The sequence below is a fragment of the Rhinolophus hipposideros genome (genome assembly GCF_964194185.1).
Source record: "Rhinolophus hipposideros genome assembly, chromosome: 6".
In the NCBI taxonomy this organism is placed as follows: Eukaryota; Metazoa; Chordata; class Mammalia; order Chiroptera; family Rhinolophidae; genus Rhinolophus; species Rhinolophus hipposideros.
The window spans coordinates 67,183,649-67,211,384 of record NC_138052.1 but is presented as its reverse complement, the minus strand read 5'-3'; the positions used below and the strand labels follow the sequence as shown (position 1 = coordinate 67,211,384).

At 37.9% G+C, this 27,736-nt stretch overlaps 1 protein-coding gene across 5 annotated transcripts in view; it reads left to right on the top strand.

Moving 5' to 3' along the window:
- Window positions 1-27,736, top strand: part of HECW2 (HECT, C2 and WW domain containing E3 ubiquitin protein ligase 2) — a 338,658-nt gene that overhangs the window by 230,759 nt on the left and 80,163 nt on the right. For all 5 annotated transcript variants that reach the window (XM_081052009.1, XM_081052010.1, XM_081052008.1 and 2 more), the window contains 4 exons: window positions 2,099-2,249; window positions 2,947-3,050; window positions 3,542-3,666; window positions 16,597-16,782. In XM_081052009.1, the coding sequence (XP_080908135.1) occupies window positions 2,099-2,249; window positions 2,947-3,050; window positions 3,542-3,666; window positions 16,597-16,782 (566 nt within the window). The remainder of the gene's footprint in view (window positions 1-2,098; window positions 2,250-2,946; window positions 3,051-3,541; window positions 3,667-16,596; window positions 16,783-27,736) is intronic.

The following is a 27,736-nucleotide window of genomic DNA, read 5'->3' as shown; positions in this document are numbered from 1 at the left end:
AAGGCACACTGGTGAATATATTTGGAGATCCCCCACCCTTCCTCTATTTTGCTACCCATGTGGCTCTCATACAGGCCACATTTCATGGGGTAAATTCTTATTTAGTTTGTCAGAGAAAAAGTTCCATCTTTGAAAATATTTTTTAACTTTCTTTTGTCAGAAAATGGAAAGTATGCAACAATATGTTTTCTGCCTTAGCTGCCAGGAAATTTAGCCAAATTGTAGTTATAACCTTATCTTGGGAGTCTGGCAACATCGCTCTTACTGCTTCCTTTAGTTGGTTTCTGTTGTTTTTATCCCTAAGTGACCTATTCTACATTTTTTAAAGTTGGAAGCTATTGTAAACATTCTTGGGGAAGAAATGGCCATTTGTTTTCATGTACATTTGATTTGATATATAGTATATGCTTGAATTATCCTAGCTCTAATGAGAAAGGAATAAGATGGGAATAATTGGTTCTCAAAATCTTTGAGGTGGGAAAGTGTGCAAAGAACAGAGCAAAACAATGGAACAGATCAAAGGGTTTTAGAAAATGGGTCCTGAAAATGCTTTCATAGTTATATGAGGTCTTTTGGAAATGTCCTATTGATGGAATTATAACTGTGCCCGAAGAATTCAGATTTGGCAGTCTGTTTTATTGTGAGTCTATGTTGCCTTGGAGTGTGAGTGACATTGAGTTGTGTTTTATCTGTGCGGTGATTTTCCTCAGTCCAATTTTTCTTTCTTTTGCCATTAGTCATAAATGATGATATAGTGAGATCAACAACAAAAAAAGTCTTTCCACTCTTCCCCTGAGGCAACCCTCAATGATCATCTGGTGCTGGCAGGGTTCTACCATGCAGGTCGTTCCAACCCTAAGGACTTGGTTGGAATACGTGCGAATGCCATGGGCAGTCAGAAGCAAACATGTCTTCCTCCTGGTCTCCAGGATTAGACCTGTGGTGTCTGCTGATAAGTTTTGTGATCACATGGAGAGTTTTGAAATAATCAAGCTGCTCAGAAGAAAGGGACTTATTAATTTCAAAAAATAATTTACATAGAAATAGAAATGTATGAGAACTTTCCTCAAATATATGGTGACAAAAGGAGACTAAACTTTGGGTGATGAGCTCACAATACAATATATAGGTGATGTATTATAATAGTGTACACTTGAAACTTACATAATCTTATTAACCAATGTAACCCCAATAAATTAATTAAACATAAATAAGAAGTGTATGTATGTCCCCAAAAAGAACTCTTCTGGTTAAAGAATAGATCTCTGTTATTTTCATGTGTTCCTGTGTAAATTCCCCTTTCCAACCGTCATTAGTTTTAAAATTTTGCCTTTTGAAAACATTAGCTCATGCTCTCTGTATTTTAATAGGGGAATAGCCTTTTTTAGAGTCACAGTGGTAGAACATCTGGCTTTGAAGACCAGTCTGCTTGCTGTTTTTACTGAACATGCACTTAATCAATGAGATTGCTTAAACACAAAGTTCAAAAATATTGTATTTATTTGAGGTTGGATGCAAGCAATTACCCGTGCTCTGAAAATGTATTCACCTTTGGGGAAATGCAAATAAGTGTGTAGATAATGACAGTGTTTGATGATGACTAGGCTAGCATTATTTTCTTCTGAAGCCTACATTTACTAAAATTGTATATACATATGCATGAGCATGTTTCCAGTTATGAATCTATCATCTAAACTGGAAAAATCAATTTTTGGTGAAAACAAACATCAATCCCAATTTTGATGTGCATATTTAAAGTATTATGATACTGCTTGTATTTTTTTTTTCTGCTTGTTTTTTAAATGCTGGTGCTCATCTATGAAAGGTGAGCTTTGTGGGCAGATCTGGAAGGATTCTCTACATTCAGAGATTCTTTCAAGGGCTGGTATGATACACAGAGGATATGTTTACTAACCCGTCATGACGGATTCTGGTATGGACTGAGGGGAAGTGCCGGATTATGCAGTGAGGTATATGTTATTAGCCCCAAATTACAGCATGTCAGAGAGGGAAAACACGTGCCGAACTTAATGAACCACATTAATGGCCTTCGCTCCTCCTCCTAATCCTTCTGGATGCGTGCATTCCTCCTGTTTAGACTGGGAGGCGCGCATAGACAGCCATGGCAGGATCTTCTATGTGGATCATGTAAACAGAACCACGACGTGGCAGCGGCCCACAGCTCCCCCCGCCCCGCAGGTGCTGCAGAGGTCCAACTCCATACAGCAAATGGAGCAGCTGAACCGGAGGTGAGGATGGGCATTTTTGTTATGACTGTTGTGTTTTGTGGTTGGGCTAATTTTTACATGGCGCAAAGTAGAAAACACGGGTTGTTGCTCTTTCATCTTTGGATGTCCTGTCATTAAGGTATAGTTGTTACCTCTTTTGATTCATAGGTTTCATTGAACTTCTCCCGGTCAAAAAAATAACCGCATATACAGCTGGCTTGGAAACTGGAGAGGAAATAAGTAATGATGACCTTTTTAGTCAAACCAAGGCATTGATTTTTAGTAAAACAGAATATATACCTTTATAATTTCAAGCCAAATGTATTTTTATATATCCAGAATCTTCATTTGTGATGCCTCTTTATTACCAGTCTAAGCTTTTAAAAATCTGTTGTTCTTTTTCAAGAACTAATTGCTATGGAACAAAGAGCTGTTCTTTAACAGTAGAGGAATTTAGTTTTCTTTGGTTAAGGGCCACAATTTTTTTAAAAAACAAAATATATTAATTTTTTAGAAAAATGTTCCACAAACAATGGACAGAAGAAATTCAATGGAATGTAATTTATTTAAACAGATGGCCTAGAAGGTCAGGGAATGGAGGTTTGGGGAGGAAATGGTTGACGCTGGGAAGACACTGAAAACTTCTGGGCGCTGGAGAAGGGCTTGAGTCCTACATTTTAGAAGCTGCTGTGATGTAACTCTAGGCTCATGATTTTAGATATCAGAGTATCCGCAGAACCATGACTAACGAGAGGCCTGAGGAAAATAGCAATGCTATTGATGGGGCAGGGGAAGAAGCCGAGTTTCACCAAGCCAGTGCAGGTAAGAGCCTTTGCTTGGTTTGTATTGTAATCTCATAAAAGAAGAAAACAAATAAGTAAAGATTTCCAGGAAATGAGGCTTTTCTTGTAGAGAACTTTTGATCTTCAATAAGATCTGGTAATCCAACTCAAAAAGTAGAATTCACCAGAGACCTCTTCTAATCCTGTTTAGTTGTACTAAGAATCCCAAAACCAAACAGAATATAAATGACTTTAATCTCTGGATCTGTGAGATAGTGGGGAAAGATTGAATCTGATTACTTAACATATCTAAGGATGAATAAAAATGTTAATAGTGACTAGAAATATTCAGTTGCATTTTAGTGTAATTAAGAGCCATCACATTTTATGTATGAATGTACATCAAAGGGAAAAGTATTTGGGGGATAAACTAATAGCAAATGGTGTAGGTATACATAGATGGAAGTGAATAGATGTCTTTTTTCCATGTGGAAAGCTCTCCTGAAAGCCTTTATGGTCTGGCCCATCTAGATTTCCGCCGGGAGAACGTCCTACCCCACTCTACCTCCAGATCCAGGCTCACGTTGCTGTTACAGTCTCCCCCTGTGAAGTTCCTCATCAGCCCAGAGTTCTTCACTGTGCTGCATTCTAACCCTGTGAGTATCCCATCTGAAAGTACGTGCAGACCAAAGGAGATTATCCTCATGTATGTAATTATAGTAAGGGTGATAATCGCTAATGTTTACTGAGCACTAAGTGCGTTGCAAGCGCTGTTAAGTACTATATATGTTTTAACCCATTTAGATCAAAGATATGAGTTAGAGAAAACTTCCATTTTTCCAGGTGAAGAAACTGAGGCATAGAGAGGTTATACATTCCCAAGGTTATACAGCTACCAAGTGGTATCACTGGGGTTAAAATACCAGAAATACTGACTCCAGAGTTTATGCTCTTACTGACCCCTTTATTTTGCCTGCACAAATATAACTAAGTGTCTGAGCATTGACAGCAGGCAGTAGTCAGATCGGACTTTAAGATTGTGGTATAGGTTCTCCAAAAGAAATAATTTAAATGACAGGCATTGCTGTCATCTGAAAAATAAATCAATAAACAAAGGAATATTTTAAAGCTATATGAAGTTTGTATGGAAGATCAGGGTTTTTTTGTTTTGTTTTGTCTTTTTGTGAGGGAGGTATGGTGATTTATTTAGGATGAACTGCATTTACATTTTTCTCCTTTTACTAATGTGTCTATTCTTTAGAAGCTCTGTCTCTGTGATTTCACTAGATGCCTAAAATTGTTAGTATCATCTAAAAGAATAAATCTTTGGTTAACCAGAAGATTGTAAGAAACTTTAGACTTTTAATCAGTGATCTAAATAGAGAGAAATCATTTTGACTCTCTTTTACTTATTAGCTTTCATTTCCTCTATTTCTCACCTTTAACCAAAATTCTACCCTTTTCCTGATCTTGGTTCCTTAACCAAGAAACCCCCATGACCTGCCCTCACCCCACAATTAAATTCTTATGACAACCAGTTTCTCTAACTCTACTCGCATGCTCATTTCCCACATTCATTTTGGAATTACAACCTGGAATGGGAAATTTTTATCTTACTCAGGAAATACTAACTTCCTGGAGGAACTAGGGCATATGAAGCCCACAGGTGACTGAAAAATGTTGTACATATATTTTCTGGTCATGAAGTATGATATTTAACAAAAATGTGTCTAGGAAAAAAAGAAAAGGTTTTTAAAAATAGTATATAACGTGCTAAAACTTTTGTGAAGAAAAAAATTAGAATGTTACAAGAAAATGTAGTTAGAAAGCATTTCCTTGTGATGTAACGCTTAAGTTGGATCACAGAATAAATGGACATTGGTAAAAATAGAGTAGGAGGACCTTCTAGGTGGAGGACATGCATGAGCAATACTAGAAGTGAAAAATGTGTCCTATATGCATAATGAGTTATTTCATTCATCCAATAAATATTCCCAAAAGCATGGTTTATACTAGAAATGACGGTAGGTAGGGAATAAGACAAAGTTCTTGCCCTAGGATAGACAAGAATAAGGGCAACTTTAGAAGATCGCTAAGGGCAACTTTAGAAGCTCGCTAAGGGCAACTTTAGAAGATCGTTACAGAATGCCTCTCTGAAGAAATGGTTTTGAATTGAAATCTGAACAATGAGAAATCATCGACCATGGGAAAAGTCCAGAGAAGCTTATTCCAAGCAACTGAAAGAGCAAGTGTAGGGACCCCAAGACTCTGAAAAGAGCAAAAGGGCTGCTGGGTAGTGAAAGAAAGAGGGAATGATGTGATATTAGGTTTGAAATTCAGCAAGATCCAGATCATAGATCTGGCTGTGGGACATGGTGAGCAATTTGGATTTTATTCTGAGATCAGTGGGAAGCCGTGAGGCACTTAATGTGACATGTTTCAATTTGGAAACTGTAGAAAGAGACACGTGAAAGCAGAGTGATGAAAATGAAGGCTTTTCCATGGCTCAGGGAAAGACAGTGGTGACGGGAACCATGATGAGGGCATGGAGCTGGAGAGAAGTGCATAGATTCAAGAGAGGTTTTGAAGACAGAATCAATAAGACTTGGTGAAAAATTGGTTGTTAGAGAAGACACAAAAAATACCTTTAGTACTTTGGTCTGACAAAGGATTAAATCTTCTTGGATCAGCGGTGCTAATGTGGGAGTAAACTGCTGTACCTTTGACAAGGTATGAGGGAGACACAAAGATAGAGGTTTTGTGTTTCTGGAAGGTGTGTGGGTTATGTAGTGGGCAAAAGGGATTACTCCACAAGTCTCTGAGGGCTCAGGGAGTGGTCCGCTGAAGATTTTAATTAGAGGAAGGTTGTATTAGCTGCACACGGAGTGATTTAGAATGAGGGAAACACCAGCTATGTAAGTAAAGCTATAAAATCTTGGATTAAGAGGTAAGGAAATAGAGAAGAAGGATCCAGCATGAGAGGAATCACAGGCAGAGAACTGGCAAAGTTTGCTGGGTAAATAACTGAGAAACTGAAGAAGGTGAGTCTGAATGTTACTAACAATAATACCTAAATAATAAACAATAATGCATAATTAATGCATAATAAAAGGAAAGTTGAAATGAGAAGCCTGTTAAGGGAATGGAAGAACATATTGAATTTATAACAGAACAAATTATTATTTGCCTTAGGAAAAATGGAATAGATTATAGGGAAAGGTGGGAAGTCAGCATCATCCTATTACCAGGAGTTGTCTGGAGGTTGTTGGTGTGTACATGTTTGTTGATATTATGATATTTCTGTCTTCTTTCATTAGCTTTGCTTTATAAGTATACGCATCTGTCTGGCTTTACTGCTCATTATCTCCTGGTTTACGTGTTTAGCTTAGAACAGAGAAGACATGGGAGGAGGGGGAGCAATGAATAGCATGCTAGCTGTCCTCAGATTTCATGCAAGAGGGATTAGACTGACCGTGCATTCAATTTAGCCATAGTTTGTTGATATCCTATTATGTGCTAAGCACTGTGTTAAGTCCTTAAGACACAAAAATGACAACAACTGTGGGTCCTGGACTCCTAGACTTGAAAACACATTCCAGTGTAACAAGCAGAGTTATGAATGCAATAATGGAAGGCTGTAAAAAATACCGTGCTGGAGCGAGTGACTAACTCTGGGGGAAAGACGCATGGTAGGACCCATAGATGGGTTTGCATTTGAGATAGGTTTCACTTGTCCTAGAAACGCAAAGGGCCAGAACATTCTATGTAGAAAGAGCAGGAATAGCAAAATAAGAGTCTCAATTTAAGAAGTTGTAGGGCTGTCTTGATAATTGCCCCAGAAGTACTGACACTGGATTGTTAGCATAGCAGTTTGGTGTAGCCAGTGTGTTGAGAGCATAGGACACCAGCAAAAGTCAGATTTGAGCCTGGAAAGATAGGCAGAAGCCAGTTTACGTGAAACTAAACTCGTGTATGGGACAATTCTAGGGGATGGTAGGCTGTCATGCAAGGAAGAATGAGCTAACATTTAGACTTGTCACTCTAAAACGGAAAGTATCGTGCTGTGGAGGGAAGAGCTTTGGACTTGAAGTCAGGTAACACAAGTTTTCCTTCATTGTTTGTTCATTTGTCATGCATTATTCAATGGACACAATATTTATTAAACACCTATGATTTGCCTAGTACATTCTAGCGTCTGGGGATAGAGTGGTAAACAAGACAGACAGAATGGAATAAAGATAACAAACTAGTGAACAAGAAAAGATAATTCAGGTAGTGCGATGTAACATGAGGCAACTGAATCAGTACAGGTGACTAGGCTAGCATGACTTGCAGACAACTTACTAGAGGAGCTGGCTTTAGAGCAGGTGAATGGGTAGACTTTTCTAAGGGGGCCAAATTCAAGCTGTTGTAGAATGTCAAGAAGCTAGTAAGGTAAAAGTATAGGATCAGAACCTTCCTTGCCATGGAAGACCAAAGGCGTGGGGGCACGAATGCGTGTGTTGTCCACAGTAAGGTTAGAGAGGTGAGCCAGGCTTCTGAATGTAGGACTTGTAGGATCTGGCACGGAGATTGAGCTTTATTCTAAATGGCATTTATTCTAAAGGGATTTCCTACAGGGGTGTAGTTTCGACTTTTAAAAGCTCCTTTCGACTTTTAAAAACCCATTCAAAAATGGATTTTAGAGAGCAAGACTGGCGTCAGGGAGGTGAGTGAGAAAACCCTGGGTGAGACATGGAAGGGGTGTGGACTAGTGCAGTAGCAGTAGAGATGGTGACAAGTGGATGAACATGGGACACATTTTGGAGGGAGAGATGACGTTTTTGCTAGTAGAGAGAAAAGCCTCAAAAAATAGCTACTGATTGGATGGTAGTGTTCAGGGCTTTGCTGGTAAATGTTTAACCAACTCGCTCTCTGGGAATAAAGTGTGTGTGTGTATGCGTATGTACACACACACACACACACACAAAGGTCTGACAATTAAGTTAGCGAACCTATCCTAGAAAAAGTACAACATACCTCATTGCTGAATATCACTATGGTCACATTCGAAGTACTCCCCTTGGTAAGCTACTTGCCTACATCTGCGCCTAGTCCACCCTTCAAAGCAATTTGGGAACTCTTTTTTTGGAATGGCCATCAGAGCTGTCATCGTATTACCCTTGATATCCTGAATGTCATTCAAATGTCTTCCTTTCAATATTTCCTTTATCTTTGGGTAAAGAAGGAAGTCATTGGGGGCCAGATCAGGTGAGTAGGGAGGGTGTTCCAATAAAGTTATTTGTTTACTGGCTGGAAACTCCCTCACAGACAATGCTGTGTGAGCTGGTGCACTGTTGTGAAGCAAGAGCCCTGGTCATTTTCGTCTAACTTTTTCACGCAGCCTTTTCAGCACTTCCAAACAGTAAACTTAGTTAACTGTCCACTTGGTACAAATTCATAATGAATAATCCATCTGATATCAAAAAAGGTTAGCAACATCATTTTGACTTTTGATTTGGACTGACAGAACTTTTTTGGTCATGGAGAATTGGCTGACATCCGTTGTGTACTTTGATGCTTTGTTTCAGGGTCATATTGGTACACCCATGTTTCATCACTAGCGATAATACAGCCCAAAACATTGTCTTGCCTCTCCAAAAGGTCTTGGCGAACTTCAACTCTCCTTTGCTTTTGTTCATCGGTGAACTCCTTCAGGACCATTTTGCACACACCTTTCTCATGCCAAGATTTTTAGTTCAGATTTTCCTAACAGTTTCTCCATTGATGTTTACTTGGTCTTCTGTGCTACTCATAGTCAGCTGATGATTTTGACACACAACTCAATGAATTTTTGCAATGTTTTTGTCAGTTCTGCTCATTACAGATGATCCTGACCTCTCTTCATGAGTGATGCATTCACTCCCCTCAGAAAAACGTTTTATCCATTTGTACACTGCTGTTTTTTCTTTATGGCATTATCCCCATAAATTCGGACTAACATGTTCCTGATTTCACTTCCACTCTTGCTGAATTTAACAAGAAATTTAATGTGTTTGTTGCTCTAATTCAAGCTCAGACATTCTTGCGACAGCACACAAAAACACGCAACAACAATAATGAACGCCACTCAGCAAGACACCCTGCATGTCAACACAAACACAACTGTGAGACACTGATATACCAAGGTTATGAAACTTTACCAAGCTGTGTGTACACTGCTGCCAATGTAAGTGCATGGTGGCAAGTTTGCAAAATTAATTGTCACACCTCATGTGGTGTGTGTGTGTGTGTGTGTGTGTGTGTGTATAAAATATAAATTTAACTGATGTAAAGGATGTGTAGCACACAATTTACAAATAATAAAATATATAGAATGCTTTTGTTGATTTTTGCTGAACTCTTGTATCAGTAGTCAACCTACAGTTGTAATGAACAACTATAATTCCAGCAGGAATGTTTTTGTTTATGTTAATGAGCCAGACAGTCATAAAACAAAGGAGACACATGTCAGAACTTTACAGTTCTCTGTCAGTGCAGCCAGCACTTCTTTGTTGAGCCAGCTAATAGTTTTTGAATACTGGCCTTACATTTCTTCATTTTTGTTTGTGTGTGCTACTTGCAATATTAACAGCACAGGTTGAATTTTAATGCGTATTGTTGGCATTTTATTTTCTGCATCAAGTTCTTAAGTCTAGACTTTGCATCAAGAAAATAACAGCAAACTTTTTCTGTACAGGGTCAAAGTAAATTTTTTCAGCTTTCAGGCCAAGGACCACATGTAAAAGAATGGACATGGCTGTATTCCAACAAAACTTTTTTGCAAACACAACCAGCCAACTCATGGATCTCTAGTTTACCCACTCCTAGTCTAGAAGACCACCATACAATATGAAGGCCTGATTTGCATTTACCGATTTCTATAGTGTTTCAAGCTACCAATGCGACCTCACTAAGCACCGAGTTCTAAATTCTCTCTCTCTATGGGCCACCTTTTTTCATACAAGTTCTTCATCACTACAGAGTTTCAAGTAGAGGTTGGATTAACAGTCATTGGGTTGTGGTATAAGGCTGTGGTTTTTAAACTTGATACTTTTAAAAATAAATGCATGTTCTTGGTTTCCAAACATTAGAGATTCTGGTTCACTAGGTGTAGGTACCAGGAGTCTGTATTTTTTTTTTTAAGGTCCTTTAAATGATTCTGATATAATTGGCCTTTGATCTTAGTTATTGTAAAGGGATGTTGCATTAAATAACCTCACTGCCTTTGTCACATCATAATTCAAGACTTTTGACAATAGACTTTCTTTAACAGTGTGCAAATACTCATTGGCTTAATAGGTTTTTCACGTATTTTGTTTTCATGTTGTCTTTGGTTTTCTCTTTTCTTTCCTTCAGCATGACTTTAAACCTTCTTTTGCTGGGCAGCCCTTCTTGGTTTTAAAGTATTCTTTCTAAAACATTTTGTTTCCTTTCTTCAATCTGAACTGCATTCATTACTGGCTAAAAAGACGATCCGTGCTGTGCATCTGTGCATATCTATAAGATTTAAATTCTGTTGGGTTTAGGAAGGCTTTTTTCTCTGATTTATGTATGGCAGGAATTAAAGTAGGTGGATTTTTCTTGCTAATGGTTTCAAGGTATGAATTTATGAGGATAAGTCAACCCCGTCTTTTTTTTTTTTGATAAAGGGCATAACTTTCTGGAATTTCTTCTTTTTCCTAGATTAGTAGAAAATGTTACAAAACAAACTTTTATTTGGTTTCCTTGTTTTAAGATTTATTATCTAGCCTTTTATTTGCTTGAATTGTTTATGATCTATAACTGTTTCAGTAGATTCCCTGTTTATATTATTGAAAATGTTCAATATACAAAAAAGATTATATTATTTTAAAAGCTTTCCGAATTATTTTTTTTTATGATTTGAATATATCGGTTTATGTTGTAAGCTAGTCATGAAAAATAGATGTCATGTAGCAGTAATTTACCTAATCATTTTTAATTAAGGGAATAAAACTAAGTAGATACATGGTTGTCAAAACTCTAAAGGAAAACTTGAAAAACAAAACAGTGGGTTTTTTTTTTTTTGTTTTGTATTGTGGTTGCTTTAAAATATCTTCTACTGCCCTCTGTTGGTTGTGATCAGATTTCTTTCAAAATTGTCTTCGTAAACCATTTCTCCTGGTAACTCAAAATTTAGTTGTTAGTGTCATGTCTTTTATAGCTGGTATGCCTGTGTTTGTCTAATAATTGTCATACATAAATATATTCACTATGTGCGACTGAATAATGTTTACAACACGTGCCAAATAATTATTACGCTCGCTTTTAGTAAGCTCTAGGAATACATTAATTCCATCATATAAACTTGTTAGTACTTAATGAAGAAAAATACTGTTGCAAAATAGATATATTTTTATAAGTCAGTAATTCCTCCTATTGCAAAATAGATGAATTGATAGTTTACAGTTAGTATGATCAATAAGGTAAATTTTTCCTTCATTTTACTGTTTAGCTAGATGTAAACAATGTGAAATCCCTATGATTAAGAATATAGACAAACCATGTAAGATAAAAATAAAGACAGACTGTGTAGGACGAGAACTGTTCCCATATCTTATGGAAACATTGTTACTTGGTGTTTTATAATAAATTTTGTTTAGTGAATAATGTATACAGATACTCACATCTATTCCCACACATGAGAGACTTTTGCTATAGTTGTAGTGATGATATTTTCCAAGTTTGAATTCAGAATACCTATTCTTTCTGTGTGTGGGGGGGGGGTGAAGTAGGGGACAGGAAAAGTCACAGTAAGAGATAAGCCTAGAGATATGAGCAGAAGTCAGATTATGAAGAGCTTTATATAAAGGATGACCTTACATTTTATTGTATAAACTGGACCCTTTTGAGAGAGTGAAAGGTGAGCAATTATTATTGCTGTTGATAATTATTCTGGGGTGACAGGCACCAACAGGGCCTGTCCCAAACAATCCAAGGCATGTGGTCACCTTACTCACAAACTATTTTAAGAAGTTCAGGTGGTACTGTTTGGCAGGATTAAAGAATATAAACAGACCAAGTTTAAGGTAGAGTGGAATGGTGACTTTAGGTTGAGGAACATTGAGTTTTGGGTTTCTGTGATTGTGTTATTTTCTTCTGGTGCCACTCCTGACACCAAATGTGTGGGTTTTTTTTGGGTTTTTTTGCAACATACCAACTAATTCTCTGACACCAACTGGAATTCAATACTGACACTAACTATCCAGTGTTAGTGCAGGCCCCACAGATTAAGGGTATAGTCCTATAAGACTGTCCCTACATCAGATGCTAGCCACAAATGGGGTGCCTACACTACTGTAGGAGAGGGAAGAGTTCCTTCTACCCTCTTATATTCTGGGGAATACCTATTCTTGATGAAGGATTTTTGAAATATGAAAAATAGATTTTATTTAGCGGTAATGTGTTTGCCTGTGTTACTGAACAGGACAGAATTCGGTGAAAGGAAGACTGGGCCAGGTAATCAAGGACATATGGTCACCATAAAACTGAAAAGAAAAAAAAAAACAGGAAAAAGCCTGCCACAGAATGGAAAAAGGATTATTATTTGCATTGGTTGATTGATAAGAACTGAATATTTATATGTAATTTTCTTATTCTGCTGCCAAATGGCAATAACATTCCCCTAAACTCCTTTCAATACTTTTCATTTCTAACACCTCAAACACTTAACCAAACAAAACTCATTAAGCTCTAAGGAGTATTTTTTTTAACAGAATTGTAATTAAGAAATTCAGTTGATCATTCAGTCACCCATCAAGTGTTTATTTCTTGCTAGGAAGACAAGAATCAACCAAGAGGAAGGTTGGGAAAGGCAGTTTGGGAATAGAGAAGGAATAACTCAAAAGGACATTTTAAATCACATCAAAGGAAAACAAAACCTTGTGCTGCTTAGAGATCATACAACGGGGCTCTGTCTACTACTAACCCCTGTGAAGTCCCCGACTGCTTGTGAGTTTACAAGTTTGTGAGTTACAAGCTTGTGAGTTTACCTCAGCTCTCCAGCTGAGGTCATTTCTGGGCATTATCAGGAGATTATGCTATGAAATGGGTCTCATTTGCCCTTCCCTAATTTACCTTTGTTTCAGGTAGAAACTCAGATCCCTTTACTGCATCGTTTCCTATAAGACCAAAACAAAACAACTCAAAACACAGAAAAGGATCCTCACCCAGTTAGAACCACTAAACCCCAGAGAGAGAATAAATGCTTCTTTCAACCCACCGCTTTGTCGAGGTCAGCTGACTTGAAGACTAAGCTCTTTTAATTTAATCCCACCTGTTTAGTGTTTCTTGACTCTTTGGACCACTCTCATTCTTAGCTCTGCTAGTTGCATCAGTGTGTTTCAGTACTTTCATTGCCACCATGACCTTTGGTTCCCAAACTCTACTTTCTGTGAACGCCTTCCTTCCACCTCGCCCTGTAATTCTCCTTCTCTATCCTTTTGAGTGATCAGGCCATTTCTGTATCCTCAGGGTTTAGTACACAATTAAGCAAAGGCAACAAGCCCCTTCTTTAGTTCATACAAAGTGGGATTCTTCAAAGACCTCAAGTATAGAAAGCAATTTTACTACTGTCATTCAACTGTTGTAACAGGTAGATAAAAATCCCTCATATATTCTTTTACTTACTTCTACTCTGTCTGCATATTTTTGTAGTTATTTTTACCTCCTCAAAGCCCTTTTACATCCTTTGTTCTACTGGATTTGGAACACACCTATGAAGAAAGCAGAGTAATTATTATTACCCCATCTTACCATTGAGCACAGTGAGGCAGAGATTAATGACTTTCTTGGTCTCTGTCCATGAGTGGCAGGGCTGTGACTAGAATCTTCATCATAGTCTGTATGAACTGGAGTATAAATATCCTTGCTGAACCAAATTGCTGGAGGGATGGTCCTGTTTGCCTTAAGTGTTTTTTATAGCCCCTAACAGTCACGTGCATGTTATTCAGACTTGAAAAACCTGTGATTCTAAAAATTGTTTGCTAGTTGCTAATGAGAAAAATCTTTCTTGCACTTACTTTACTTTGGTAGTTATCTTTGCAAAGATCACTGGAACTTGGCACTATATTACATGTCTCTGAGTAGAGAGAAGGAAGATGAAAGGACATAATTATAAGACCAGCCTTAAGCCTCCCCTGCTTAAAGAGCTATCCAATCCCAGGGAATTACTTCAAGCCTGAGGCTGGGATGGGTTACTTCCCCTAATTACCATTACTTCTTGCCCTAACGAAGTTCTGCTTTTCTTTAGCAGAGTGAGGAGTATTTCTGGTGCTCTAGATGAAGAATCAGGATGTAGCCTACTTACTTATTTTCATGGGGGGTGAGAGACGTGAGTGGGGGGGGCAAGAGATATACCTATTTAGAACAACAGTTAATCTAATGATTTATCTGACACAATTATTCCGATATAATTTATCCCCAAAGAGACCCATTAGAGAGTATGACTTGAAAGTTATACCTATATTTCCATCGCCTCCACACAAGTTAGTGTGGTCTCAGGCCTCTAAGCTTTCAGTGGCTTATGTGATAATATATCAGCAGCACGGAGCCAAATGTGAAAAACAGATGCCTTGCTGATAGTACATTAAACTCGAAGGCAGGGTCAGCCACAGGCTAAACTATTAATTAGCTAACATTTGTATCTGACAACCTTCAACTTCTTTTATTAGTCTCCTTCTCTTCTTACTGTCTCAGGCTCTCTAATTGCCCAGAGTCCCTGCATAGGCCTGCCTGCTTTGGCAGTATTCTGTGCGCTGAACCTCACAATTTCTCACAGCCATCAAAACCTTGTTTCTTTTAGACTGTCAGGTTGAAATGGGACCTCAAAATATTTTATACTTGGTTGTATTAAGGAGCTAGTACGTTAGATTTGAGGACAGTTCAATGTGGTCTTCTGTCTTTCCTTCCTCCCTTCCTCCCTCCCTCTCTACCTGCTGTTCATTTTGATAGGGAAAAAACATTTAAATGCCAAGTAAAAAGTATATGATGGTGAATCAATCAGTATAACTATATAATAGTTATTTTATATAGCTTAGGGTACACGTCAACAATGGCAAACACATCTCACTGGCTTAAGCTAACAAACATTTGTTTCGCATTCCAAATTGGTTTGTTAAGGTGTTCTGATCCCTGTAGACACTCAGGGACCCAGGGTCCCAGACTGGGGAGCAGCCACCATTTCAATCATTGCCAATTCCTGTGCCAAAGGGAAGAGAGCTCTAGAGGGACTCACATCGATAATAACTGCTTTAACCCAGACATGACACATCTTGAGGGATCCTGGAAAATTAGAAGCAACGTTGATGGTCCTCATACTAATTCATCTTTTATCCTCAGTAACTGCCACAGTACTAGACCCGGCAAAGACAGGGAATGTCTATTTAAATGAAATGATTTCCAGGGATTCTGGTTTCTTTCGGATTTGCCTGGGTTTGTCTTAGGCTGAAATAAATAACAGAACTCATGAAGTAAAACCCAAAGGCATCCAGATTCAGTCTAGTGTCCCTGGGACACCAAAGGTAAGAGGAATTCAAAGCCCTTTGAATCTATCTGAGAAGAATAGAATTCCAGCCTACATTGATCATTCACGGCCTAGTCAATTTCATGAATATCATCTTCCTTTTGGTGGTTCCAGGAAATGGCTCCATATAGTTATTCTTTTTCTAATCCTTGGCACATGGTATTGTGCAGTGAATATTTGTTGACTGACTTTTTTATGTGGACAACGCATGGCCTATGATCAATTTTAAGAATCTTCTTTGAGTATAATAGAGATGAAAACTGTAACTCTGACAAAATAATTACTTTTTGTGTGGTTGTGTGGTGGAATTTTATTCAGTGTGCACTTCAATCATGTAAATTCAGCCACATATGAACATAGGAACAATAGAGAGAGAAAGAAAAACCACATTGTGGTATGTAGTCCAGGAAGTCCTGTCTACCATTCCGTTCACTGAGCTTAATGCCTCAGAGATGGTGTGAGATGAAAAACCTCAATCTACTGTGGTGTCAGTTGAACATGACTCAACTGTGAGAGCGACTCAGCCCATCGCATGTGCTTCTAATATTCAAATATATGGCCAAGCATTTTTCCCTACAACTTAACTTCTAAATGATGCCAACTCCTTCATCTGGCACTCACCCAAAGACCCATGATCTGTTCCAATGCTGGAGGGAAAACTGGCTATGTTGGGGCTCACTGCGAGGTGGCATGTTTGTCTCTAGTATGGTGTGATTTTGACTGTTTTTGTTTTTTGCCTAAAACCAACTTTAGGACCCAACATCCCCTGTAGAATGAGACTCCACAGCATTCTTCATTAGAGACCTAGACATCATCAGTGAAGACAACCTTACTTTCTATGGTCTTTCTATATTATTTTGATCAAAATATTTTGCTCTGTCTGCTGTTGCCATGCAGAGGTCTAGAGTTATGTTGAAGCCAATATACTCACTGATAAGAAGACTAGATATACCCACACGTAGTACACATGCTACTTTTGCAGGTTTCACGTGGGTTAACATTACTTCTTCATTCTTTTCCCCAGAGTGCCTACCGCATGTTTACAAACAACACGTGTTTGAAGCACATGATCACCAAAGTCCGGCGGGACACCCACCACTTTGAACGTTACCAGCATAACCGGGACCTTGTGGGATTCCTCAACATGTTCGCAAACAAACAGCTGGAGCTGCCGAGGGGCTGGGAAATGAAACACGATCACCAGGGCAAGGTAAGCACAGGGAGTGGCCAGGGGAGGCTGCCGAGTGCCTGGGGGCTGCCGTGTCCTTGACACTTGGCTCTACCCTTCAGGTGAGGGCAAAGCCCTTTGTGAAGCGAAACATTCCATCTCCTGGTTTGAGGGAAGCCTGCACAAGGGGGTTGTTAGTACAGTTACTACTCTATTCTGAAGGAGTGTGTGCAGTGGATGGGTGCGAGGGCACCTGTTCGCGAAACACTCACGTTGGCCTAAGTTCTTCCACCTGTAATCTCTCACCATGTTCTGCTGATTAGAGAAAGTGTTTCTTAGGAAATGACATTTCCTTCTCCCTAGTTAAGCAGCTTATATTACGGGTAGTTGAATAAAATTTATATTGTTTGGAGAAGGTAGTTAGGAGGTCGCTAAGCAACTGCACAAGGTGTGTCTTTGTGACGCTGTCTGGGTTTGGGCGTCAGAACCCTGATTTTGTTAGCACATTAAACAAGATTCACAGATTGATTAATTTATGATGAGAGATATGTAGCTGTGTCGCACAGGCCAGAGTAACCACAAGTGTACTTCCTTTGTAGACAGATGAATCAGAAAGCCGGGCTATCATGAGGAGGTTGTTAGACAAGTATGAAGTTGGAGTGAGAAACTTAGTCAGTTTTATAAAGTGTTCCTCAGCTAAGATTGTGTTTATTTAACTCCTGTTTAGCGCTTACTATAAAACATGAACTGTTTAAGCTCTTTATATGTATAGGCTCCTGACAACAACTCCGTAAGCAGTACTATTACGCATATTACTATTATTGCCAGTTACAGATCAGAAGCCTCAGTGACTCATGTCACACACATGGGCACTGGCTGAGCTGTGCTCTAACCCAGGCAGTCTGGTTGAAGGGTCCATGCTCTTAACCATGACATTATGCTCTCCGAGTGGTAACCGTCCTGTTTCCCTGTCTGTGAAAACACTTGAGATACATAACTTGTAGGGTGGGGAGGATTAAAATGACATGATATTTAAAGTAACTATGCTTGGCTCATTCATTCAATGAATATTTATCTAGTACCTATGCAAACCAGATAAGCCAATAACAAAACAGATAAACCATCCTCCCTTCTTACAACTGCCATTCTCCTGGAAAGAGATTGGCAATAGACAAATAAATAGATGCATGCCAAGAGCCTATTATAGCTATGATTTAAAAGAAATCAGCAGACAGGGTCTAGAGAAAGACAGAGTGGAGAGTTATTTTCTACCAGGTGGCTGGGGAAGGCCTCACAGATAAGACTGTACATGAATAGAGACCTGTGAGGAGAAAACCGTATCTGGGAAAGCCCATTCAAGGTGAATGAAATGTGTAGAGTACTCCATAAATGCCATTCTCTTCCAGAGTACCCTCTAATAATAATACCACAGTAACATCTTATTTAGCCTGAACTTGGCTTCCAGCAATCTTATCTGAGAACCTATAAGCAGTCAAAGTAGATGCTTGTGTCTTAATGCATGGGAGGAGCCGTCAGGCTCTCATTGAAACTATTGATTTTTTCTGTAAATCTTTTTAATAAACCTCTAATTCCCAGCCCAGAAAAGATTAGAATAGTAAGCATGGAGAATATAATAAATGAAAAGAGAATAGATTTGTGATTATGTCCTTGGACCACAAGTAAAACGGCATTGAATCAGCGTCAGGTGGGCATGGCAGGGAAACCTTTCCAGGACACTAGGCAGCTGAAAGCAAAGGAACCTGGAGCTTCCTGTGCTCTCACCTCCCAGTGGATGATGTTGCATTGCTGGTACCGAGTTTGGTTCAACAGCCTGAGAGCCCAGTGTTTGTCAACATTCTACTGAGTGGGAGGGCATAGATGGTCCAGGAAAGGACTTTGAATAATACTGATGGTATTGTGCCTGGAGCTATACGAGCTGTAGCATACCTAAACTTCAGCTTTGCTTTCAACTCTGACAAGACATTTACCTGGTGTCATGAAGGGCTGTACTCATTAGAGAACCACTGGTCCAGGGAAAACCCAAGTGGCAATAATACTACATATATTTTTGCTCTGTGTAGAGACTTAACTTGCTAAGTCATCTTGTATCCTTAGCTAAAGGGAATCAGCAACTTATCATATACATGTGGAGGAGGAGGTCGCTTTCTGCTAGTCATAACTTGCCAGACACACTTCAGGGTAGAGCTTCTTATTGATAACCCCTGGACCTTGAGAAAAGTTTAAGTTGCATTTAGGGTACTATTTAAGATGAGTTGCAATGTATTGTTAAGAGCAAGTTCTGTCTCATAGCTTTTATGAGTGTTGATAAACAGTGGTAAACATTATCTCGGCTATGTGGTTAACACAGCTATCCATCTTATTCCCCGAGGGCTTTGGACTCATGTGGGGGTTTCAACCTAAAGTTGTAAGCATTGTGAAGAACCCTGAATGTGAGCTGAGACCTTACAGTCTGCTGGTGGACTTGCAGTTGAATGCTGTTTGGCATGCCTTGTGGCCAAATATGATTATCAGACAGGCCTGAAAGCTTATCACTTGAACCTCTCTGCTTCGTGCATTTTTAACTAAGTGGGACACCTGAAGTAAAGCAGGTATACTTTCCTGTGATTCCTCCCTATCCTTCCTTTACAAATGACTGGCTGCCAGTGAACTAAAATAACTTAAAAGAACTCTGGGGAGAGGCTCGTGCTATGTCTGTGTTTGGCTGCACTGCCTTCAACTGTACTTTAAAAGTCATACCTCCCAAAAGTCTTTCAACCCTGAAATTTTAGCCCCCCTTTTGTGAATGAATTGTTTTGCTTCCAGAACATTTAAGGGGAGTAAACATTTTTCCATTTACTGGAACATCAAAAGCTATTAAATATTATAAAATTATTTTTCTACAGTGATGACTGATTTCTAGAATTGACATGGAATACGATGTCCAAATCCTCAAATGATTCTTAAGAGGCACGTTCTCAAACTTAGCTCTTCGGGCTTATGAAATTTGGCTCCAGGTTCTCTCTTCTCATGTGCAGCATCTTCCGTTCGTGTTTTCATTAATCATGCAGCGCACTTCTGAATGCCTACTGTGTGTATGCCGCTGTGATAACAGTGATAAAAGCTAACATTTGGTGTAGTATTGTGTAATATGTAACACTGACTATGTGCTAGGTGCTGGAGTAAGCACTTAGATTAGTTCCCTTCGTGCTCATAGCAGCCTTTTAGATAGCTGTTAGGTTATCCACATTTCATAGAAGAAACTGAGGCACAGCATGGTTAAGTGAATTCACCAATGTCCCACAATTAGTAAGCAATAGAATTGAATTTGAACCCAGGCAGTCCAGCTCCAGAATCTGTGTCTTATCCTGCCTTTCTCCAGTGAGTAGGAGAAAGGCAATTATGAGTAGGAGAAAGGCATAATCTTCCAGCAATTATGATGAAGGTAGTGAAAGGTACTGTGGAGGAGACGGCGCTTTCAGACACATCATCAAAGGGCAGCATATTGGGCGAGTTGCTCCTAGCTCTCCGGGATCAGTCCTTTCTTGAATCCCCACATTAATTTCGCTTGTATTGTTTCATGACGTCTGTCTCCATCTGTCTCATGGTATAGTTATTAATATGTTTTATTTTCCCAAGCAGATGATCCCCTTCTAGGGAGTTATTTTACTTATTTTTTAATTACCCCCTTTTCTACCTCAGTGCCTTTCTCGTAGAAGGTTCTCAAGACAACTTTAGGGAATGAATGAAACTCATCACCCGTAGCTTCCTGGTTATTCAATAACCTTTGCTGTGGAAAACGAAGAAGCTGCCAGACTCCCTCCCTACTGTCACTCTTTCCTCCTTCTGTGCTCTCATCACAAGTGGCTCCTAGATTTGCCCCATTTGGCCTCACTTAATGAATATGTTGGCTTAGATTTTTCACATGTTTGAACAAGGTGGTTATTATGCTTGTACAGCACTTTACTGTCTTCCATTTTTGGAAGAGACTTTTTTTCTAATCACTTAAAGCCAAGGGTTTAAATTGGGTCAGGTTTCATAGGATTCTACATCTGATAATGCTCTTTCGGGGAGTTCTAGGGTGAAAAGTGTCCTTGACTCACATAAAAGAGGTAAAATATTTTTTAAATTATTAATTAAAGAATAAGAACAGACTATCAGGCCTTGCTAGGAAGATGATGATGATAATGACAATGATGATAATGATGACACCGGCATTTATTTAACTCATACCATGTGCCAGGCACTGTATTAGGTACTTTTCCATGGATTATCTTACTTACGCTTCATGGTAGATCACGAGGTGGGTATTATTATTATTATTATTATTACGTACATTTTACTGAAATTTAGAGATATTAAATAATGTGTGTTTTAGCAAGCATGTGAGGAATCCAGGATCCAAACTCTAGTAGTGTGACTCCACCACTGCACTCTACTGGGAGAGATTGTCTTTGGAAATGAGAAATACTTCATCATCATCCTGAGGAAGAAGAGTTAGTTTTAGGCCAGATGCTGAGATTACTAGTATCCTTCAAGGCTGAGTGACACATAAAGGTCTGGATTAGATCATGAGTGTTCTAGCAAAGGTCATATCACCAGAAACACAGGTCTGGCTTCATGCTTAAATACCATAACATCCTTATGGTTTTCTTATGTGATAGGGGCAACGTGAAATAATGTAAAGGAATAGAGTTCACATATATTGATGGCTTTCTCTGTATTAGATGCCATTAGATATGTTAGATGCCAGACTGTATGCTAAAGAGATTATATTAGCTCATTTAATTTTCACAATAATCCTGTGGAATAGGTTTCACTATAGATGAAGAAACCAAGGCTCAAAAATGTTAAGTGTGCAAGTACACTCTTAGATACAAATCCATGTTTTTCTGTATTCAAAACCTGTAATAATTTTCCTCTATATGGTTAGTCTAGACCTTATTGGCCACCAACTACCTAACTAACTTGAAATAATGTCATTTAAATTTATGGGGTCTCACTTTCCTTATTTCTACAAATGAGTAGATTGATCATCTTTTCATACTTACTGGCCATTTGTATATCTTCTTTGGAAAACTGTATATTCAAATCCTTTGCCCCTTTTGTTAATTATGTTATTTATTTGTTTTTCTGAGTTGTAAGAATTTTTTGTGTATTCTGAATACTAGTCTCTTATCAGATATATGCTTTGCAAATATTTTCTCCTGTTCTGGGATTGTCTTTCCACTGCTTTATAGTATTGTTTACAGCACAAAATTTTTAATATTGATGTAGCCCAGTTTATTTGTATTTTGTAGTTTGTGCTTTTGGCGTCATTTCTATGAAAGCATTACCTAACCCAAGGTCACAAATATTTACCCCTGTGTTTTCTTTAAGAGTTTTATAGTTTTAGCTCTTATATTTAGATTTATGAGCCATTTTGAGTTAATGTTTTGTACGGTGTGAGACAGATGTAAGTGCTTTTTTTGCATGTGGATATCCAGTTGTCCCAACATTTGTTGAAAAGACTATTCTTTTCCATTGATGTTATTAGTTGTTAGGAAAATGCAAATCAAAAGCACAATGAGACCTACTTGATTGGCCACCATAAAACAAAACAAAACAATCTAGAAAATAGTAAATATTTGCAAGCATGTGGAGAATCTGGAACCCTCATATATTGCTAGTGGGAATACAGCACAGTGCAGCCAATTCAAAATGGTTTGACAGTTTCTAAAAAAAAAAATGTTATGTGAAGAATTGCCACATGATCCAGCAATCGGACAACTCAGTATATACCCATGAGAAATGAAAATACACTTCACATAGAAACTTCTATGAACTACACAAATGTTCATAGTAGCATTATTCATAATAGCCAAAGTGTGAAAACAACCCAAATGTGTATCATCAGATAAATGGATAAATAAATGTGATAAATCCATACAATGAAATGTTATTTGACAATACAAAGGAATGAAGTATTGACACAGCATGGATGAACCTTAAAAATATTCATTAAATAAGAAAAACTAGTCACAGAAAAATCACATCCGAGGTCTGAGAATTAAGTTTGTGAACTCATCCTAGAAAAAGTGCTACCTACCTCATTGCTGAATATCATTATGGTCACCTTCGAAGTACTCCCCTTGGGAAGCTATGCACTGACGCCAGTGCCTAGTCCACCCTTTAAAGTAATTTTGGAATTCTTTTTCTGGAATGGCCATCAGAGCTGTCAGCATATTACCCCTGATGTCCTGAATGTCACCAAAATGTCTTCCTTTCTGTATTTCCTTTATCTTCGGGAAAAGAAAGAAGTCATTGGGGGCCAGGTCAAGTGAGGAGGGAGGGTGTTCCAATCCAGTTATTTGTTGTCTGGCTCAAGACTCCCTCACAGACAGTGCCGTGTGAGCTGGTGCATTGTTGTGATATAAGAGCTCCTTCGAGACCATTTTTGCACACACCCATCTCATGCTAAGATTTTCAGTTAAGATCTTTCTAATTGTTTCTCTATCGATGTTTACTTGGTCTCTTATCCTTCTCACAGTCAGCCAACGATTTTGACACACAATTCGACGAATTTTTGCAATGTTTTCGTCAGTTTTGCTCATTACTGGCCGCCTTGACCTCTCTTCATCAGTGACGCATTCGTTCCCCTCAGAGAAATGTTTAATCAATTTGTACACTGCCTTTTTCTTCCTGGCATTATCCCCATAAACTTGGACTAAGACGCCCCTGATTTCACTTCCACTCTTGCCAAGTTTAACAAGAATTTTAATGTTAGTTTGTTGCTCCGATTCAAGCTCAGACATTCTCGTGGTGGCATACAAAAACACGCAACAATAATGAACGTCACTCAGCAAGACACCATCACACGTGGACACAAATACAGCTGTGAGACACTGATAAACCAAGGTTAAGAAACCTTACCCAGTTGTTTGTACCATACTGCCAATGTAAATGCATGGTGGCAAGTTCGCAAACTTAATTGTCAGACTTCGTTATATATGATTCCATTTATTTGAAATGTCCAGAATAGGTAAATCTATAGAGAGATAAAGTAGATTTGTGGTTTCCTTTGTTGGAGATGGGATTAGTGAAAGCTAATAGGTGCAGAGTTTTCTTTTGTGTGGGGGGGAGTGGATGTTCTAAAATTATGGTTATGTTGCACAACCCTGTGTATATATTAAAAAACAGTGTTTAAAGGAGAGAATTGTATAGTATCTAAATTGCATATCAATAAAGCTGTTTAAAAAATTAATAGGTTGGACTAAAATTCCCTTTTTAGCTCCTACATACTATATATTCTTCAGTCTTGAAGGTTAGATGATATGGTTCCAAACTGGATTTGACATCCGAATGATGTTTTTCTTTTGGCTTTCATTACTTTTGGAAAGGTCTGTTGTTCAGAATTTCATAGTGTGTTTTGACCAGTTGTTTGTTCCGTTACTTGATTTCTTTAATTATTTTGATTCTGTAATGGTGGGACTGGCAATTAAGTCGTTTTAGTTCATGCAGGATCATCCTTATGAGACTGTGATCAACATCTATGTATATGTGTTGGACCTTAGGTGAAGGCCTAAGATTTTCACGTAACATAGAAGACACATTTTGACTTGCCTTTGAAACAAAACATAAGCAAAGAAAGTGGCCCAGTATAAAAAACTTTTTTCCACTTGCTTCTTATTGTAATAATTCTTAAATTTTTGTATACTTTCAGTAATGTGAAAGTCAAGAGCAATTTGGGATCTGGGTTACAGTGTTGACATAGACGCTTTGTATTTTTGCAAGAAATAGGCATCAGTAGTATTCAAATGTGACTTGCTTAAAGTGCTTCTGATTCTTGGCTGGGTTTGATCATTAGTGTGTGCTCATGGGGTTAATATAACTGGAAAACGAATATGAGCTTTAACCAGGAAAACCAAATGTTATTTAACTTAGGAGTCTCTCCTTTTTTCTTTTTTCTCTCTCTCTCTCTTCCCCACCCCACCCCTCTTTGCCTCCCTTCCTTCCTTCTTTACTTTTGTGCCATGGTTAATTTGATAGATTAGAGAAAATTATGCTGCAGTGAGGTCAGGATTTCTGGATCCATCACTATCTGAACAGATCCTCCGTGAACCTCATTTTTTCTTAAGTGAAAGTTAGTAACCTGTCCAGCTCCTGGGGCTGTGGTTAGCACCAACTTAAATAACAGTGGGATTACAAATGGAAGAAAAACAATTAGCATTATAATTACCACAGTTTATTCAGTAGTTGACTTAATACTACTTGAGATGGTGTAGAAGATAAAAGTTGTGCAATTATGAAACTCTACAGGTTTATGATTTAGTCTGTTTTTTGTTTTTGCAGATCATTCTCCTTGAGCCTAAATTAAAATACTAAGAAACTTTGATCTTTAAAAAATGACATGATAAACTGCATGTTTTCTTCTTTAATAAAAATGAAAAACAGTAACCATCTCCTTATTTATAAACAAAATATCCTTTCCCATGGTTTCTGATGTTTTTCCCTACAAAAATCATATGCTAAATATCTCCCAGCTAAATTGAAATGTGGATTTCTATATCCAGGCTTTGTAACTCTAGGGTTTTATGACTTGAGATGTTAGATTGGAGGTTTAAGTATCAGAATGGTCCAAATACCCAACTTTGATGACCATGGCAAGTGACAGTTATGGTTACGAAGACAGATTTTTAGAAAAGAACAAATATTTGTACAGTGAAAGTTACCACAGTCTGAGCCTACTTGAGGATTCTCATTTTACCAGACCTTAATAGCTTATGTGGCTGCAGAAGTTGCCCTGGTGGATGACATAGGCTCTGATTTCAATCCCCCATAAAGCTGATGGCCACAATATATTGGGTCAGGTTCATTTCGGTGAATAATATGCAACTCAATATTTGGAGGTCTCTAGGCAATACCAAATGTCTCTGAGCAGGATAAGTTCTGCACTTTGAAAAATACATTTTTCATCAATTTGACCACTACATTTGTTATTTTTGTGGCACATCTCTTTAATTGCTTTGAAACAACTATTAGGTTGGTGCAAAAGTAATTGCAGTTTAAAAGGTTAAAAATAATTGCAAAAACCGCAATTACTTTGGCATCAACTTAATACTTCTTTGTGGTGGCTACCTGGTTTAATCACCTCAAGTTACACAGCAGTCCAGGTGAAGATGGAAATAAACTCTAAATGTATACATAGCACACGTTTTTTAAGCAATCTTTTGATCATTTTTAAGAAGGTAAAAAGGTGTTAGATCAAAAAAATAACCCACATGAAAACACACAGAAGGCAAAGGTAAAGAATCTTTCTGGGGCAGTGTACCTTTTTGAATGAGAGAATGGAGTAAAGATTGATTTTGTGAATGTATTCTGAGTAAAAAGCTACACGCATAGAATCTTGAAGGAATTGCCCAAGTATGGAGATAGACTGCACTTTTATTTTTAAACAGTTGTCTTCATGACCTGCAGTGGAGCTTTTAAATTATGTATATATATATATATATATATATATATATATATGTATATATATATATATATATATATGTATATATATATATATGTATATATATAAAATATTCTATTTTAAAATTTCATGGCTGTGATCTTCTATGCTACCTAATATGGACTGATTCATAGAACACTCCATTCTCAGACTTCTATCAATCGTGTTGTGCTGGTAAATGTTTAACAACCAGCTCTCAAAGAGTGGTGTGGAAGAGTGTTGACTTGTAGCCTTTGCAATTTTCCCTGGTGTAAATTCTCCCACCATAGCCAATCCCATGCTGCCAGCATCCCTGTTAGTCAGCCCACAGAATATCTTTAACTTTCATAGTCAGCTCTCATGAGCCAGTACAAGCCATCCCCAGGATATGTGTCTTTCCTATGTTTCCAACACCTAAATACCACCACTCCCAAATGTTATCTCTCCTTTAGCTAACATTTTACATCTAAAGTGTTGTACTTATCCACATCTGCTAACCACACAGCTGTTTCCAGAACTCTAGCCCAAATACCATGATTCCAGTTTTCTCTCCTAGCAACTTTAAATCTCTGATCATAGCAGTTTAACAAAATAACTTCCTTTAACTTTTCTATGATTGATACAGATGTCGTGAAATATTGGGGACCAATCCCTCCTTCAAATGAACCAAGCGGTAGAAAATGTTAGCATGACTATTTTTTCCTTGTAATACCCTGTATCATTTTGCCTTTTTGATTTCTACTATTGGTAACAAAGTTCCGTTACCATATCCGATATCAAATATAGAGAAAATAATAGCATATAATTCCTTATAATTGGAGAAATACCAGGGAGGGAGCCAAGAAGAAATTTATATTTTGGAAAGGAGAAAATGTGTGAGTAAATACAATCTTTATAAAAATTAAGTACAATTAATTTTTTGAGTATTTTTAAGACTTTGTAGAGTTGAGAAGCCAGAAGTTAGAACAGATTCATTACACAGTACTTCTAACTTATAAATTGTTCTTTCATTGTTTCCATAGATCTTTAGAGAAAGAAAGATAGAAGATCTGATGTTCTGTCTTTCTGTCACGTAGTTACAAGTGCTTACAAGTGCTTTTTGTTTTATTTTGTTTACATGGTCTTTTAATATGGATTTCTGGTTTGGCAGAATGTTAACTGGAAACAATTTCAAACTTCCGTAACTTAGATTTGTTGAGTTTGAGGTTGGTATGTCTTCACAAATACTGATGGCTTTTTCTTTTCTTAAAATAATAGAAGCTTAAAAAAAAAAAAGAATTGTGTAAAGAGAGAAGTGTATTTTGTTTGGCCTCACTAAAATACCACTTGGCTCCAACTCGCCCATATTTCCTGACTGTGACCATGCCCCAAAGCAGTGAAAGGGTAGAAGTTTTTAAAATGAGATTTAAGTTTGTGTATTTGCATTCCTTTCAGTTTTTAACTGTATTGTTAGTCTTAGTGGGTCCAGCACTGTGAAGCTTGAGTGAATTTCCTTAATGAAACTTAACAGTAGGGAATCTATGTTGTTCA